Genomic DNA, 17,233 nt, shown 5'->3' on the forward strand with positions numbered 1-17,233 from the left:
CCTGCTGCAGTGCGATGGCATAGCACCAGCATGGAAACTGAAGCAAGAGGGTGGACCTGTTCCCTTTATGTAGGTTGAGAGTTTGTCCTGAATGCTCCCCACTCTTCCTGTCCTGGGGAAGGGGGGCTGGGGGTGTCTGTCCTGAGCACTCCCTTGTCTGGGGGGGGAAAGGGGGGAGTGACTACCCTTGACCTTGCCTTGGAGGTGTGTTTGGGGACTGTTTTGAGTGCCCCTCCCAAGGTCGTGCCCCAGAGAGGGAGGCTGCCCTGATCCTCTTTGGGGGGAGGAAGGGTTGCCCTGAGTGCCCCTAGCCCTGCCTCTTGTGTGGGGGCAATGCCCTTCATGTCCTTTTCCCCCCTCATGAGTATGGAGCTGTGCCCTGCCCTAAGGACTGTGGGTGGCAGCCCCTGCCCCATGGAAAGGGTTACTACTCTGTCTGCATACAGGATGGGGATTACTGTGAGTAGCCCTTCCCCCTATGTGTGGGGCGTGTGTGTGTGTGTGAGAGAGAGAGAGAGACTGAGACTGCCCTGAGTCCTCCCTGCCCCATGGAGGGGCTGTACCAGCTGACCCGTCCATCCCCTGCCCTATGGGGGGGGGCTGCCCTAGGTGCCCCTCCTGCCCCAGAGAGGGGGCGTGGCTACCCTCCCCGCTGCCCCAGGTGACTCCTTCCATCCCCTGCCCCATGCAGGGGGCTGGCCCAGACCCCGCCTCCTTTGGAGCTGTTGCTCACAGACGCCCCCTCCACTGCGAGAGGGGACATGGCGCCTCCCCGTGGGCGCCATTTTGGATCAGGGCAAGTTGCCCTGCCCGGCCTTGTGACGTCACCCGCCGCGACGCTGGCGCCGGCTGCTGCGCGAGGACCGCCCCCGGCGGAGGTGCCCCCGCGAGCGCCTGCCCGGCCGGCCGGCTGGCGAGGACCCCGCCGCGAGGTGTCCGCTGAGCTGCCTGACCCGGGAGTGAGGGTGGCGAAGGGAGCTTGGGGCTGCCGGGTTCGGTCGGGGGGGTTCGTCACGTGACGTGACCTCGCCGTAACGGCGCCTGGTCCATACCCGAGGGAGAGGCCGCGCGGCCGCCCGTCATGGAGCCGCCTCAGCCCCCGGGGGGGCGCCGGGGCTGCCCGTTGCTGGAGGACAGCTTCACCCGCCTGGCCTCCCAGAGCAACGTCTACGGGCTGGCGGCGCTGGCCGGGGGCGGCCCGGGCCGGGGGGACCCCGAGGGGGGGGCTGGCAGGGGGGCGGAGGGGGGCCCAGAAGGGGAGGGGGCCCCAGAGGGAGGGGCTGGGCCAGAGGGAGCGGGGGGGCCGGGGCGAGCCTGCGGCGAGGGCCCCCGGGGGCTCCTGGTGGCCACCCTGAAGGGGAAGGTGATTTACTTCCGCTACCAGGATCTGCGGCAGAAATTGCGGCCGGTGGCCAGGGAGCTCCAATTCACCTACATCCCTGGTGAGAGGGGTCAGGGGTCATTCTGGGGTCAGGGGTCACACGGGGTGAGTGGCCCAGGGAATCGCAGTGCTCCTACATCCCTGGTGAGAGGGGTCAGGGGTCATTCTGGGGTCAGGGGTCACACGGGGTGAGTGGCCCAGGGAATCGCAGTGCTCCTACATCCCTGGTGAGAGGGGTCAGGGGTCATTCTGGGGTCAGGGGTCACACGGGGTGAGTGGCCCAGGGAATCGCAGTGCTCCTACATCCTTGGTGAGAGGGGTCAGGGGTCACACAGGGGTGGGTGCTCAAGGGAATTAGAATGCACCTACATCCCTGGTGAGAGGGGTCAGGGGGTCATTCTGGGGTTGGGGGCGTTTCAGTTCACCTCCGTTCCTGGGGAGAGGGGTTAGGGAGCACACTCAGGTTGGGGGGAGTCCAACCAGGGTGGGGGACAAGGACGTTTTCACTTCATTTCCTTGGTGAGAGAGGTCAGATTGGGGGCGGGGGGAGGAACTGGGAGTCATGGTTAGGGCAGGGGGCTGGGAATAAGGACTCCTGGGTTTGGGGAGAGGACTGGGGTCTTGAGGTTAGAACAGGGAACTGGGACTCCTGGGTTCTATTCCCAACCGTCCGGCTGATTCTTTGTGTGGCCTTTGGCCTGTGTCTCAGTTTCGCTCTCTCTCTCTGGAATGAGGATAATGGGACTGATCTTTTTAAAGTGCCTTGAGATCCTCCCTCTGGTGCAATGTAGCCATTGTTTTTAAAGGCATGTGGGAGGTTATGGAAAAACACTCTTTGTTTGTATAAGGCCTGCAAACAGGAGTCAAGTATGGTGCAAAGTTTATTATTATTGCATTAAACTTTGTGACCTTTGGCAAAAATCTAAACTGTTAATCTAAGATCGTAAACTCTGCAAGGCAGGGACTGTTATTTTAGTCTGTGCTTGTACAACACTAGCACCATGGGGACCTGTTCCCTGGTACAAATAATAGTAACCAGTTGTGTAAATGATTTATTGTTTCTTGGCAGTTGATGCTGAGATTGTCTCGATTGACACTTTCAGCAAGTCGCCGCCGAAGAGGGGTCTCGTGGTGGGAATAACTTTCATTAAGGTACCTGCTTTTCCTTTCCTGCCCTCCACTTTCTTCAACAGATGGAGTTTGTTGCATTTTAAAATGCATGTAGCTCTGTGGAAGGTGCTAGAGTGAAATCCCTGAGGATGTAGCTAGCAACAAAACTGCTACGTCCCAGTCATCAGCAGGGCAAACTTCTGCACTGCATACGCAGCCCTAATCTGTCTAAACTAGCGACCTAACATGATCCTCATTACTGTAGCACCTCACTATCTTTAATTCTTACAACTCTCCTATGAGGTAGATCCATGCTATTATCCTCAGTGTACAGATAGGCAGTGGAGACCCAGAGTGGCTAAATGACTTAGACGCCCAATTGCCACTGAGTTTCAATGGGATTTGGGTGCCTAAGCCCCTTAGGCTCCTATGAAAAATCTCAGCCCAAATTTTTGGCTTCTTTGCTGAGACAGCTAGCATGAAGGAGGGCTGAGACCTGCTCTGTGCCTCAGTTTTCCCATCTGTAAAATGGAGATAATTATACCAACCTCCTTTGTAAAGTGCTTTGAGCTCTACTGATGGAAAGTGCTAGATGTTATGTAGGCCACTGAACCAGCTGTTATTCCCATGACAGTGACAACTTTGAGTCCCTGATTAACTGCCTATTGTACAGGCCAGTATTTTTCCCTTGTACTCCTCGGTCTGGGTCCGTCTGTCGTCTCTCGTGAGATAATTAGACCGTAAGCTTCGTGGGGCAGGGAGTGTGGTTTTGTTCTGTGTTTCTGCCTAGTGCCGTGGGATGCTGGTCCATGACACGGGCTCTTAGATAATAGTAGAGGTGTAGGATTTAGACTCCATTGTTGGTCCCCAGAACTGTCTGTTCCCTTACGAAAATGGTATGGTAATGTTTCCTTTTTAAAAGTTGTGCTTTGAAATGAACCCCACAGGTTCTGTTACTCCATAAGCTAACGTCTCTGATGCTCCTCAGACGGATTCCTCTTTTTCCCTGTCTCTCTCTAGGACTCTGGAGATAAAGCGAGTCCATTTCTGAACATTTATTGTGACTATGAGCCTGGATCGGAATATAACCTGGACTCCATCGCACGTAAGTAACCAAGCTAACGTCTGACCTCTGACCCCTGTGCTGTTGTCTGGTGGGAGCAGGGCAGCAAAGAGTAAACATAATTGGCCTCCTGCAGTGAACCCAAGGGCTGCGATCTCGTCACATCTTACAAGCTAAGCCGCATCAGCCAGGCTCAGTACTTAGCTGTGGGACCTCTAAGGGAAACACAGGTGCTGCAGGGAGTGGTGTTGGTGACCCCACTGGGAGTGCTCTGAAGAGTGGGCACTCTCCCCTCTGAGGCACCCTCTTTCAGAGAAGACCTAACTGAAATCTGGCCAGTTACCGGTTGCAAAAGGTCCCCAGGCGCTTTCCCTAAAGCTCTGGTTGTCATCCCTGGTGTCCTGGCCAATGTGAGTAATGGTGTTGTCTTCCTAAAGTTCCCACGTTTGTTCCAGTTGCGGGACTTTCTGCCCTGCTGAGCAGGGACTGTCCCTTCCTGTGTGTCTGTACGGCCTCTGGCACGATGGGCTTCTGGGCACGGCTGTAATCCAAATAATAAACAGCAAATAACAGTTGCAATGCTATGGCAGTTCTGTGTGCTGTTGAACAGCTGCTGTAGCCCACCCAAGAGGTGGCTGCATTTTAGTGGTAGGTGAGTCACCCTTGGGGATCCTGTAGGCTGAAAGGTGCTGAGGAAATGGAAGGTTTTGTTCCAGAGATGAAGATCTTTAAGTTACTACAGAGAATTCTTGCTAGAACTGGCTGCCTAATGTAACTTCTGCTGGTGCACCCATCCTTCAATCAGATTAAATGTACCGCCTGCAGAACTGAGCTGGGTGGCTGGGATTTTAACACTGTTCCAATCCTCATCTTGAAGACACTTATGGATTTATTCTGGTCCCCCTGTCTTCTTACTATGGGGACACATTCAAAAGGAAATAGTACCAGGAGGCTCTTGTTAAATTTTAGGCCCTTCAGCCTTCCTAGAATCCTAGGTAGGTCGGTCTCCCCTCTAATTCCTGCTAGGTCCCGTTTCGCCCATAGCTGGGGGGGAGTGCAAGATAGTCATTCTGTCAGTCTGTTCCCCAGCCTAATTTAAATTATGGTTATTACGGTACTGCCTAGAGACCCCAACTGAGATCAGGGCCCCGTCGCGCCAGGCGCTGCCCCTGCCCCAAAGAGTGTACAGGCTAAACAGCCAGGGTAACCAAACAGTAAGCTGAAGGAAGGATTGTCAACCTTATTTTATCCTTTCACAGCCCTGCTTTGAACCCTGTCACTGTGCAAAAAGATTGGAAAAAAATCTGTGAACCATAAGAAAAGTGGTTTTGCGGGGTGGGGAGGCATCTGTATCTCAGAAATCCCTTTGTCGGATGGTCCCCTATATGGATCACTAGCCTATCCAGCGCCCCCATGAGGCACACCACATTCCTGTGCCATCTAAGTTCCCCTGCAGATTTTAGAGGACTTAGACGAGTCGAGCGTGGAACAGAAAGCTGGCTGTAACCTTAACTCTAGCTGACCCGGCACTCATCTCCAGTGAGGGCGTGAGGCCCGGAGAGGTGCGGTGATGTGCCAGGGTCACACAGCGAGCCTGTGGCCGTGCTGGGACTTGAACGCCGATCTCTTAGATCCCTGGCCACGTGGGCATCTACGGCTTCCCTTTGATGTGGGGGTTAAAGCGTTGATTGCAGGAATGCTAAACGCCAAAGCAGCTCCTCTGGGCCGCAGCCTCTGACTCTCAGAAAGCGTGTGGTGCGATTTGTGGTGGTGTTTTGTTAGAGAACCGGCGGGTAATTCTGTGGCCGATTTCCCTTCTTACTCATCTCTGTTCTTCCCCTCCAGAAAGCTGCTTGAACCTGGAGCTGCAGTTCACCCCATTTCAGCTGTACCATGCAGAGTACGTCTACTGCTCCGCCATTCTCTTCTCTTCCCATACACGAGCCTGCGAGCTCACGCTAACAATAACCGTCCGTCCCCCCAGCCCCTCCCTGCTTTAAACATCAGCCAGAAAAGAGACATTGAAGACCTTAGGATTTGCCATTCTGTCTTTCGGAGGCCTGGGTGTGTCTAGTACATGGAACGGGCATGGTCGGCTGGGCAGTTGTGCACAACAAGGCGGGTGATCCGGGAAAGGCATTTCAGAAACATGCGGGGGTGGCTTCCAGTCTCCGTGACCCTTGGGCAGTGGAGTTTACAATTGTGACCAGAGTGGTCACTGATGCAGGGAATGGGGCATTGTGGGACAGCGGCTGGAGGACTGTTAGGATCAATGCAGGTCACACAGTGTCTACGCTTGCCCTATGTCGATCTTGGTAGGTTGGCCATCGTGCCAGACTGCCTGGGGAGGTGGTTTGACTGCGTCGCCATAAAGGGGCGTTTACGTCGGCCGGAGACAAATGGAAGTGTAGACACATGCGCAAATAGGATGATGCTGGCAACTTACATCAGCCTCCGTTTTTAGGTGTTGACCAGGCCTAGGATTGTTCATGCTCCTTAAAGATCCGGTAGCACTTTTCTCGAGAGTTAGGCGTGTCAGCCCTGGGCGGTATCCAGGCGGGTGGACTGTGTGTGCTGGATCCCGAAGTGCTGAACACGCTCAAGTCCTGCTGAAGTCCCTGAGAATCAGGGTGCCCAGCACCATTCCCAACCAGGCCCGTGCGAAGCGCTTTGGGATCCGTCGGCAGCAAAGTCTTTCCTCCAGCGGCACCTTTCCCGCAGCTGGGTCCTCAGATGCGTGAAATCATTTTCCTTTTCTGCTCTTCTAGAGTCCACGTTGGAGACCAGCCAGAGACTGTCTTTCTGCTGAGCGGGAACGACCCCTGCATCCACCTGTACAAAGAGGTGAGATCAGTGCACACGAGGAGCCACGCACAGCTGGGTTCTGCCCTGGTACGGACCCATGTGCTCCAGAGCTCACTCGGAGAACAGTCGAGTCCTGTGTGGCGTGGCACCTTTCTTCTCCAACACCAGGATTACTTACCTTCACTAAAATGCAGCCACCTCTGGAGTGGGGTGGGGCAGCTGTTAACATGGGGATCCCTCACGCAGGGCTGACATGCAGCTGCCTCTGGAGTGGGGTGTGGACTCACCCCTGCGGCGCCCCCTACAGGTTGCTTTGGGGAATCAGCTCATCCAGCGTCTGGAGCGCCCTCTACAGGCCAGTGATCCGCCTGTCCTCTTCTGGCCCCCGTGTCCCTCCCAGGACCCGGTGCCCCTATTACTGGGATGCTGCCCCCTGGCAGTACCCCACAGATCTGGGTCTCCCCTCCCTGGGGAACCCCCATCCACTACCCCCACCTTGCCTCAGTACTAGGCCACTGCCAGTCACCAACTAGCCCCCGCTCCCTGGGGCAGACTGCAGTATAGGCCACTCATCATCGACAAGGCTGGGTTTGGACCTGCTGCCTTGGCCTAGCCCTGGGCTGCCCTCTGCAACCCCCAGTACCCCTTAGCCTTCTCCTAGGCCGCAGCCTGGGGCTTTCCAGGCTGGAGCTCCCCAGCCTTTCCCCAGCCCTGCTCCACCCAGGTACTCTGTCTCTAGCTCCCTGCAGCCAGGCCCTTCTCTCTCTGAAGGCAGAGAGAGACTCTGGCCTGAGCTCCTGGCTCCCTGCCTTTATAGGGCCTGCTGAGTCTGTTTGGGGCATGGCCCCAGCTGCAGCCACTTCCCCCCAATCAGTTCAGCCTTCACGCTGCCTGCTCCCTGGGCTCTCTCAGGCCCTTCCAGGCAGGAGCAGGTGTCCACCCTGATACAGGTGGGGCAGGAATCGCTCACCCAGTGCCAAAAGTGGCCCCTGAAGGCGTGAGGTGTGGCAGCTTCTTCCCCAGTCATCCGTATAGCGCTTTAGGACCGGAAATGGGAGATGCTGTGATGAACTGCACAACACAGGCTGAAGAATTTCCCCCTGTTCTTTCTGTGGTTGCGCTAGAGCAGAGCTCTTAGGAAGAGATGTCCTGTCTCGAGAGAGTCTCCAAGTGCTGAGAATCCCCCACAGCTCTTCATTGCTTCTCTAACACGAAGAGCCCCGCCCTGTAGCACTTGCATCGCACTGTGTGGCTCTCTGCCCCTCCCCTGGGCATCGCAAGGCTGGGAGCTTGTTGTGTGTCACCAGGCGCAGGTTCACTTCCTTCTCAGAGATGCAGTGCTGCTGGTATCGGCGTGGGGGGAGGAATGTGGTAATAGCAAAGTGTTACCTAGCACTCTTCGTCAGTAGATCCTAAAGCACTTTACAGAGGAGGTTGGTCTCATCATCCCTTTGGGGATGGGGAAATTGAGGCACAGGGAAAGAGAAGTGATGTTGCCCAAGGTCGCCCAGCAGGCCAATGGCAGAGCCGGGAATAGATCCCGGGTCTCCGGAGTCTGTGTGGTGATCCGGCCACGCTGCCTCAAAGGCACACTGGGGCAAGTTGAATGCGAGTAACTGGGATTGGCCCCCAGTGTATTTGAGCACGGTGTCTGGCCTGGAGGGTTTCCAGCCATCTCCGGGGCAGTGACGCGACCGCTTCCCCCTTGCAGAACAAAGGCTTGCACCAATTCGAGGAGCAGCCCGTGCAGAACCTCTTCCCGGAGCTCCAGGAGCTGCCCAGCAAGTAGGAGAAATGGTTTGTTAGAGACGCGTCCCCCGTGTGGCTGAGCGGCAGTGCTGGGGAGGAGGTGTCTGTGTTAGCGTGTGCGGGGCCGGGGGGGGGACACGACTCGTTAGCGCAAACCGGGACCAGATCCCCAGATTGGCGTCACTCCATTGGAGTCAAGGCATCCATTTGACACCAGCTGTGGCTCTAACCCATGGTTTATACCCAGCTAACCCCAGTGGTTCCCCGCCTTTCCCACGCTAGGTCGCCCACCCCACCTACCCGGACCTCTTCCCCTCCTTAGCAAGTGGGCAATGTGGTCGTGACTCCAGCCTGCAGGTTGCGATCTCTGCTCTGTCTGGTTCTCATGTGCAAGGGCTTCCTGCTGCTACTCTCAGCTCTGCAGCTCCTGGTCCCCCTGACATGTCCTCCTCCTTCCCCGCCTGAGTCTCTCCTACCACCTTTTCCTTTCCTCTCCCCCCTCCTCCTCGGGGCAGCGTCCCCTCCCCCCGGTGGCGCACAACCCCACGTGTTGTGTTCCCCCCCCAGCGTGCTGTGGCTGGACGTCTGCAACATCCCTGGCTCAGGCCGGCGTCTCACAGCCTTCGGGTGCCAGAGCGGCTACGTCCGGGTGGCCCAGGTGGAGCAGGCCAGCAGAGGTGAGCTGGGGCTGCCCTTCCACGGGCACACAGGGTATTGGTGGGTGAGCCAGGTGTGACGGGTTCCCCCCGCGGTGCCACCTGGAACTCGGGTACCGCTGAGCCCTCTGACCCACCAGCCTGGGCTCCCTCTCTCACTGAGCTGCTGTGACAAGCTGCAGACCCGCTCCTGATCCTACACTTCCTCCAGCATTCACACACCCAGCTGCAGTTACATGCAGGCTTTCTGGCTAGCCACTGCACGAACCAACAGTAGAAAGGCTACAGCCAAAATAACCACCAGCTTCCCAACCTAGGACCCCAGGGCTGTACCGTCCTGACCTGGTCCAAACCCCAACCAGTATGAATTTATTGTCCAGTTCACTTCCCCCTCAATGTGGAGAGGATTATGCAACAGCCTTTGTCCCTTGAACTACGTTTTCCCATGCATTTCCCTCAAACTCACTGGTTTAGATAAAGCAAAAACAAATGTATTAACTACAAAAGATAGATTTTAAGTGATAGCAAACAGATTAAAGCAGATTACGTAGTAACTAAACAGAAACACAAACTGTCTAACACACTAGTTAGACTGAATATGAGTTAGAAGTTTCTCCCCCTGAGAGAAGGTACAAGCAGGCTGCAGATTCTTAAGGTACAAGCTACACTTGCTTTGCAACTTGGAATCCCCAGGCGTTTCATACACCGGCTAGCAATCCCTTTAGCCTGGGTCCAGCACTTCACCCCGTTCAGTCTTTGTTCCTCGGGTGTTTCCAGGAGCCCTCTTGTGTGGGGAGTGAAGAACCACAGAGGACATCACTCCCCGCCTTCTATAGCGTTAGCATATAGCGGGGACCCTTTGTTTCAAAGCTTGGTTCCCAGCCTGGTTTGTGGGAAAACACTGACATCCCAAGATAGAGTCCAACATCATGTGGCCTGGTCACATGCTCTTGTAGCGTCACAGCAGCCATCACGCACAGGCTGTCTGGCGTGTTCTCAGAAAGGCTCGCCAGATGGGGAATGAGCTTCTCCTGAGGCCTGTGGCTTTTCCCAGTGGCTCATTGCCCTCAATAGGCCCTTCCCAACCGGCCATCTAGACTGACAGCTAGTGGGCGTTACCCAGGTGTAACTACAATGACGTACAGATACACAGTATTTATAACTTCTGATACAGAAATGATACACGCATGCAAATAGGATAATCCTATTCAGCAAATCATCCCTTTTCCAGTGACCCCTTACGTGACCTGTTTTGTACAAAATGCATCACAATGATGTCATCATCATCATCCTAGACCTCTGAAGAATATGGGGGGCAGCGTCACACCGGGAACGGGGCAGGGATCTGCCGAGTCTCAGTCCAGTCCTTGGGCAGGAGGTGCCATGGCCATTGTTGCAGACGGGGGCCTGACCCCCAGCTGGAATGGATCAGTCTAGCGTCAGCGGAGCGCCTTCCCTTGACATCTGGCCCCATTGGCACCAATGGGGAGCTGCCGGTTTACACCGGCTGGGAGCGGGCTGAGGAACAGCGGTTTAGATCTCCCATAAACTGCTCCTCCCTCGGCCGCTGAATCCCCTCTTGCGAGCACAGAGGGCTCCCCTCTCTAAGACGGACGTTCAAGAAGGAGGGGAACTCATCTGAGCCGAGGCTCTGCACGGCCCAGGGGAGTGGACTGCGGGAGCTTCCTACTACACCCCTCGGGACAGGGGCTTGGCCAGATGGGATCTGATGGGCGTTTTCATCTCTGCTGGGGATGATCCTGCCCTAGTCTCTAGAGAGGAGATGGACCAGATGGCCGCTTATGGGGCTTTTCCATCTCTAGATCTCAGGGTAGATCTGGCCTCTCCACCCACGGGTCCTGTGAGGCACTGACCCACATTTAACTCTGTCCTCCCTGCAGCAGGGCGTGCGTCGAGTAAGGCCGTGTCTACGCTGGGTGGGAGTTTCAACCGCTAGTGCGCCAGCACTGGTCTAAACGGCTAGCGTAGGCCTGCTGCGAATCGTGTCCACACAAGCCGTCTGCACCAGTGTGGACTAGCACCGGGCACAAAACACTTTTCCCATCCCGCAGGAACGTTGGAGATTTCGAAGCCGTTTCCCTCCAAATTGGGACAAAAAGGTCGAAATTCCCCCAAATTTCACAGCCCGAGAGACCCAAAACAGTCCGGGTTCAGGTCAATGGAAGCGTTTAGTTAATTTCCAAACGTTTCAATTGCAACCTTTTTTTTACCCTTTGTTTAGTGTAAACTAGATTAAATTTCAACCCGCCCTCCCAACTTTTCTGAAACATTAAAACTTTTTTTGTTTCAGTCGGGAAATTCATCAAAACGGCTCATTTCCCGCTCACGGTTTTGGGGACTTGGCGGGAGAACATTTTGTCCAGAAAGTCCCACCCAGCTGTAGCGTGGGCAGGGCCTACGTTCCTTCCAGGCCGGGTCGTCCGCCTTGCCCTCAGCATCCTGTCTCTGCTCTCCGTTGCAGAGGTGCTACAGAGCTGGAGCATGCAGCAGGACGGCCCCATCTCCAAGGTCCTGGTGTTCAGGCTGCCGCCCTCCGAGAGCGACCCTGCCCAGAATGGTAAGCACGAAGGGAGCTGGGGGTGGGCAGCGTGGCTTAGATTTCACCAAGCAGACATTGGAGGGGGTTCATTTGTAACTCGCGGGGTGCTCTGTGGGGTCTGATGCACGTTAACCCTTGCAGCGCAGAGTACAAATGAGCTTGTTCTTTGCCTTCCCCCGCAAACAGCCCCAGCCCCCTCCCTCGCTCCGGTTTCCACCCACTCGTGTGTCCTTTGGGGCTGCCTGGGGTTCAGGTGGGTTAGCGAACAGGCACTTGTTCTGTGCCCTAAGTCTTGGGGGGCACATTTCGGGGAGGTACAGGCCACAAGAGTCCTGCTTCCGCTTCGCTTGACCCCTGCAATGGAGTCAGGCTGAAGCGAGGCAGCAGGTGGAGTGGGGGTCGAGGAGGGCCCAGACGAGCTTGCCTGGCAGATGGGGAGAGGGAAGCTGCCAGGTTGCCCGGAGCCCTGCAATGGCTGGGAGCCAAGCGTTAGCCCGCTGGCTGGTGTGTTTTCCCCGTCACGACCCACTGTGTCTGTTCCCCCAGGTAATGCTGGCAACCAGGGCTACAGCGTTCTCGTCACTAGCACTATCGAGCTGTCCGTGGTGTACAGGTCAGTGCTGGGGCCAGGCGGGGGCTGGGACACGCCAAGACGCACTTTCCCGGCGCTCTCCCCATGGGGCCCTTTCCGGGCCCTGACTGGGGATGACGGGATCACGAGGGCAGATTGAGCGTGGGGTCGAGGGCGCGGATGCTACCATCGGAGAGCCGCTGCGGTCTCCTCCCGCCCAGCTCATCTGCACTTGGATCGGCAGGTGCCCACGAGCGGAACGCGCGGCCTTGTCTCCCCTCCGGTCCGTTGGAGACAGGGCTGTGACCAGAAGGAGAACGGCCTGCCTAGCCCAGCAACACGCAGCCTTTCCCGGAGCCAGGGTCCTCCCCAAGGAGCCCTCCTCAGTCCTGACCCTGACCCAGGCTTCCGGGGGTGGGGGTGTGTGTGAGACGCAGCATGGCCCAGCGCAGGGGCTGGGCTGGCACTCAGGAGATCTCTGCTGTGTTTGGTAACTTCCCTCACCGTGCCCCCCAGGAATGTCCTGACCCACGGGCTGGCAGACCAGCTGACCCTGCCAGCCAGCGACCAGCATGACAGCGTGCTCTGTGCCCTGGTGACCGACGTCGATTTCGACGGAGCGCCTGAGATACTCCTCGGCACATATGGACAGGTAGGCGGAGGGGCATGGTGGGGTGCTGGGGGAGGGCTGCTGCTTCCCTGCCTGCATGGTGAAACCCACTGAAACGGGCTGGTCTAGGGCCGACCCCAGGCAGTGAGCGAGAGCATGTGTCAGGTGGGATTTGCTGTGTGAATCTGTGATGGGGCACCGAGGGATTGGCCAGTCCCAGCTGCTTCAGAGGAAGGTGCAACAAACTCTGAAGTGAAAGGGGAGCTGCTCTGCCACAGGGTGACCTGGCCTTTTACTAGGCTGAGTCAAGGGGGCAGAAGCTCCCTGCAAATGGGGGGCAGAGGGGTAATAGAGGGAGTGAGGGGAGATACTGAGACTCTGCCAGGTGGGAGAGAGGGGGGCAGCTGGCTCCAGGCAGGGAATGGGGGTCCCGGGGGTTCCTACCTGCTCCCCGGCCTGTGATACTTCCCTGGGTCCCACTCTCACATCCATCGTCCCCCACCCCCATGCCGGGTTTACGCTGGGGTGGAGCTCCCACCTCCTGGTTCTGCTGTCCCCGGATCATGTGACAGGAGCATGTGACTCAAGTTCAGCGCTGCTGGGAGATCACAGAATCGAACTGTAGCATCATCGAAATGTTGGGCTGGAAGGGCCCTCGAGAGGGCATCGCGTCCAGCCCCCTGCGCTGAGCCAGGGCCAAGTGAACCTAGACCAACCCAGACAGGGGTTTGCCCAACCTGTTCTTAAATCCGCCAGTGACGGGGACGCCACAACCTCCCTGGTCACCGGTCCCAGAGCTTAACCGGCCTTAGAGTTAGAAAGTTTGTCCTAATATCCAACCTAGAGCTCCCTTGCTGCGGATTAAGCCTGTTCCTCCTTGTCCTACCAGCAGTGGACAGTTGATCACCATCCTCTTTGTACCAGCCTTAAAGACTGTTCAGGTTCCCCCTCACTCATCTGTTCTCCAGACTACACGTGCCCCGTTGTTTTAACCTCTCCTCCTAGGTCAGGTGTTTTAAACCTTTTCTCAGTTTTGTTGCTCTCCTCTGGGCTGTCTCCAGTTTGTCCCCATCTTTTGTAAAGTGTGTTCCCCAGCGCTGAGCGGAGCGGGACAGTTCCCTCCCGGGTCTTAGTCACGACACACCTGTTAACACACCCCGCAGTGCTAGTCACCCTTTTCACAACTGCATCACATGATTGACACACACTTGATTTGTGATCCCCTCTAACTCCTGGCTCCGTTCCAGCCGTCCGACCCCCTAGCCAGGTATAAAGGGCGAGAGGGCGAGATTCAAAGGAGCGAGGGAGCTGTGACAGCTGGTCTGTGTGGAGGATGGGAGCCCTCGGGAGGGGTCTCCTGAGCTAGCGAGCCTGCAGACAGAAGTTGGGCGTGCCTGGTTTTAAGCTGAACCGTTTTAGGATAAAAAGTGCAAAGCCCCAGGTTGTGGTGATTTTGTTTGGCTGCAGAGTTGGGGAAACTGAGGCAGCGCCCTGTTGAGCACCAGATAAGGTGAGACCCTGTCACGCGCCCTAGTGGCTAGAGCTCAGCTCGTGCCCTGAAGCAGGAGAATCTCTAGCCCTGCCAAATCCTCACTGTTCTAACGCTGGATTTTCTTGTTAATCCCACAAACATCCCTCGTTGAATCCCGCTAAGCTCTTGGCTTCAGTGAAATCATGTGGCAGGGAGTTCTACTGGCTAACAAGGTTTAAAGTGTGTGTGTGTGTGTGTGTGTGTGTGTGTTTGTTTTGTTTCCTGTGCGCGCCTTCTGCTGAAATGGGCCAGTAAATGCCAGGCCTGCTGGAGGAAGGACGGCTGTCCAGAGGTGGGGGCTGATTAGGAGCTTCCTGGCTCTTTTGCAAATGTTGGTCATTTCGTGCTGCGCCTGCATCCCGCTGGGTTACACCCTCCCCTGCCAGCACAGCCTGGCCATCATTAGCACGGCCCATCTGTCCGCCTGCACACTCGCCTGCCTACTTCCCAGCACGTTTCTCTCTTCCGCCGGTTGCAGGAGCTGCTCTGTTACAAGTACTGGAGCTCGGGAGCTACCGGTGCTGGTGCAGCCGAGGCCGAAGCCTCGTCGCAGCCCGCTGGGGAGTTCCATCTGCTCTGGAAGCGGAGTTTCCCCAGCCCCCTGCTGTCCATGGAGTACGCAGACCTAACCTGCGACGGGCTGTGCGAGCTGGCCGTGGTGTGTCTGAAGGGGCTGCATGTCCTGCAGGTGAGTTGGCCCTTCTGAGAAGGCCAAGCAGATCTCAGTAGCCCTCCGACTTTAGCTGTCCCAGTGTCCTGGCCAACAATAACGACCTTCTCTCTGGCTGAAAACTCTCCTGTTCTGCTTCACTTCCTGTCCTAAACTGGTGCGTGGGGTTGCTATGTGGATGTTAAACAGCTGCCGCATCCCAGCCTGGAGGTGGCTGCATGTCAGTGGTAGGTGAGCAGTCCCTGTACAAACAGCTGCCGCATCCCAGCCTGGAGGTGGCTCCATGCCTGTGGCAGGTGAATTGATCCTTGCATATGTGTCTTAAATCCTTTGCAATCTTTGGGGATGAAATATGCTGCAAGAAATGCGAGAGGAATATTTTAAAGTTAGATTTCTGATGTATCCGTGTGGTTCCTATTTCTGGGGATCAGGTCCCCCCCTCCTTGCGATCGTGAGACGTTCCACCCTGAGGGAGTCTTCCCCTCTCACTGTCCAATCGAGAGTCTCCCAGAATTCCCAGAGCTGATAAGACCCATACTGCAGCACTCTGGGGCTGCCAAACGTGGCTGGGGAGGAGGGATGTAGGAAGCTGGTTTTGTTTCACTGCTGCAGACTGTCGGGCCATCTGGTCGGGTGTTGCTGCCTCTTCCTGTACTGGCTCTGGTCACTGGTCCATCCAGTCGGGTGGTGCAGCCTTCAGCAGTGCCCAGTGCCGGTACAGAAGATGATTTAAAAAAAAAACCTTTCCCCACTTCTGATAGTGTCACAGGCCAATGATATGGGAGGACGGGGGGATTCCTTGCTGTGATCTGCTCATGCACTAGATTTGGCTCTTCCTGTCTTAGCTGCAAAAGTTATTGGTGATAGAAGCATCGCAATAACTGACCCTCTGATCTGTTGCGCTGTGAACACCACCGCCTGTGCCTGCCCACCACACGAAGGAGTATTTCCTTGTATCGTGTCTAGATTCCCTGGGCCTTACCTTGCTGGGGATCCACCAGCGCTTGGATGGGCCGAGGGTAACCAGGAGCTCAGAGTTCATAGCTCCGTCGAGTCGCTCCTCCACTCTGCTCTTTGCCTATTAACGAGTCGGTTACAATAGAAGCGTGGGCCCCGGGCCCGCCCCTGCGTGCCGGGGAACAGAGAAGGGCAGCAAACAGGGGGGTAAAAACCCCATTTCCAAGTGGTGGCACATGTCCCCAGCACAGGTGCTACAGAGCACAGCCAGAACGTTGCATGCAGCAACGGGGCGCTTATATCCAAGAGGAGCAGCCCAGGATCGGGAGGGCCGCCCTAGCCCCGTTGTCCCTGGACTGCAGGTTTTGTCCTCTCGGAGAATCTTCCCGGAGAGCCGCAGGCTCGTCAACAGAGGCAGGACTTTCTGCCCTTGCCGACTGTAGGAAGGAAGAGGGAGACTGTCTCTAGGGCAGAGAAAAGGCAAACGTCTGAGTTGCCCTAGTCCGGTTCTCCATAGTCGGCCTTAAGTACAGCCCCAAACGCTGCTTGTAAACCCAGCTGTCACAAGGGAAAGGTGCCAGGCCTGAGTCCCGCAGTTTGACATCGGGGTACAGTCAGAAATGCCAGACGACTTTGCAACGTGTGTTCTGTGCATGACGCACCCCAGGCCGCCTGCCAGGACACGGAACAACTAGCAGAGAAAGAAAGAGCAGATCCGTTCAGCGGTGATTGATTATCATCCTGCTAGCACCTAGGAACCCATTGTCCCTAGCGGGCTCATGAGATGGAGAGAGACAGGCAGGCAGGAGCTGCAGAGGAGAAGATCCTTGCGCGGATGCGTGTGCAGGGTTAGCAGAAGCGAGCGCTAAGCCAGTCGAGCGGCGGGAGACCAGGCCTGTCGGTCGGCTGAAGCGAGTTCTGGCCGGTGGGCGATCTGAGCCGGCTCCTGAAATGAAGGGGGGGTTGTCGGTAGCCGTGCCGTAACCGCTCTGGGCCCGTCCTGCTCACCAGCTCACTGCTTCTCTCCCTTCTCCTCCCACACAGCACAGCCTGAAGCAGACGGCTCAGTGCCTTCTGGAGAGGCTTCGGCAGGAGGTGGCACACCGGGCGAACCGCAGCCGCGCCTCCCAGCGGGTGCGAGATGCTAACGCGGATGGGGAAGCAGCAGAGGTCTAACTGGGCATGGCCTGCGCTCGCCACATCGCAGCTGATTTCTGGCCAGCCTGCTCGCAGGAGCCTGCTCTCCGCAGGGGCTCCGGGAGGGGCTGGCAGTCAGAGGGGCCCTGAACGGCCGGGGAACAATGATGGCAGCGGCAGGGAGAGATCAGGACCTGACGGAGGATCCAGCCCTAACGGCTCTTCATCTGTGAGAGTGGAGCAGCCAACCAGGAAGCCGTGCTGTAGCCTTCCTGCCTTGGACGTGTGCAGGTTCCGCGCAGCATGTGCCCGGTACACACAGCACGTACCAGGCACTCCCCTCCTGCTGGGGAGAGCAAAGGACGAACCTCGGACTTCTCCAGTCCCTTTGCCCGCTCTGGGCCGGCCAGGCAGGGGCCAGCCTGTGGCACAA

General features: G+C 56.8%; 1 protein-coding gene across 1 annotated transcript; it reads left to right on the forward strand.

Annotated features, from left to right (window-relative positions):
• The first annotated feature begins 1,081 nt into the window (after positions 1 to 1,081).
• KPTN (kaptin, actin binding protein) lies at positions 1,082 to 16,907 on the forward strand. Its single transcript, XM_065420993.1, has 12 exons — positions 1,082 to 1,442; positions 2,451 to 2,533; positions 3,512 to 3,596; positions 5,400 to 5,454; positions 6,323 to 6,398; positions 8,071 to 8,144; positions 8,676 to 8,785; positions 11,247 to 11,342; positions 11,871 to 11,937; positions 12,412 to 12,547; positions 14,515 to 14,724; positions 16,708 to 16,907. The coding sequence occupies exons 1-12, from the start codon at positions 1,082 to 1,084 to the stop codon at positions 16,837 to 16,839; spliced, it is 1,485 nt and encodes a 494-aa protein (XP_065277065.1). The 3' UTR covers positions 16,840 to 16,907.
• Positions 16,908 to 17,233: the final 326 nt, after the last annotated feature.

The sequence above is a fragment of the Emys orbicularis genome, chromosome 21 (assembly GCF_028017835.1).
Source record: "Emys orbicularis isolate rEmyOrb1 chromosome 21, rEmyOrb1.hap1, whole genome shotgun sequence".
In the NCBI taxonomy this organism is placed as follows: domain Eukaryota; kingdom Metazoa; phylum Chordata; order Testudines; family Emydidae; genus Emys; species Emys orbicularis.

Coding starts and splice junctions, on each gene's coding strand:
- KPTN (XM_065420993.1), top strand. CDS start 1,082: ATGGAGCCGCCTCAGCCCCCGGGGGGGCGCCGGGGCTGCCCGTTGCTG. Junction 3,597..5,399: donor TAACCTGGACTCCATCGCAC/GTAAGTAACCAA, acceptor CTTCCCCTCCAG/AAAGCTGCTTGAACCTGGAG. Junction 12,548..14,514: donor TCCTCGGCACATATGGACAG/GTAGGCGGAGGG, acceptor CGCCGGTTGCAG/GAGCTGCTCTGTTACAAGTA.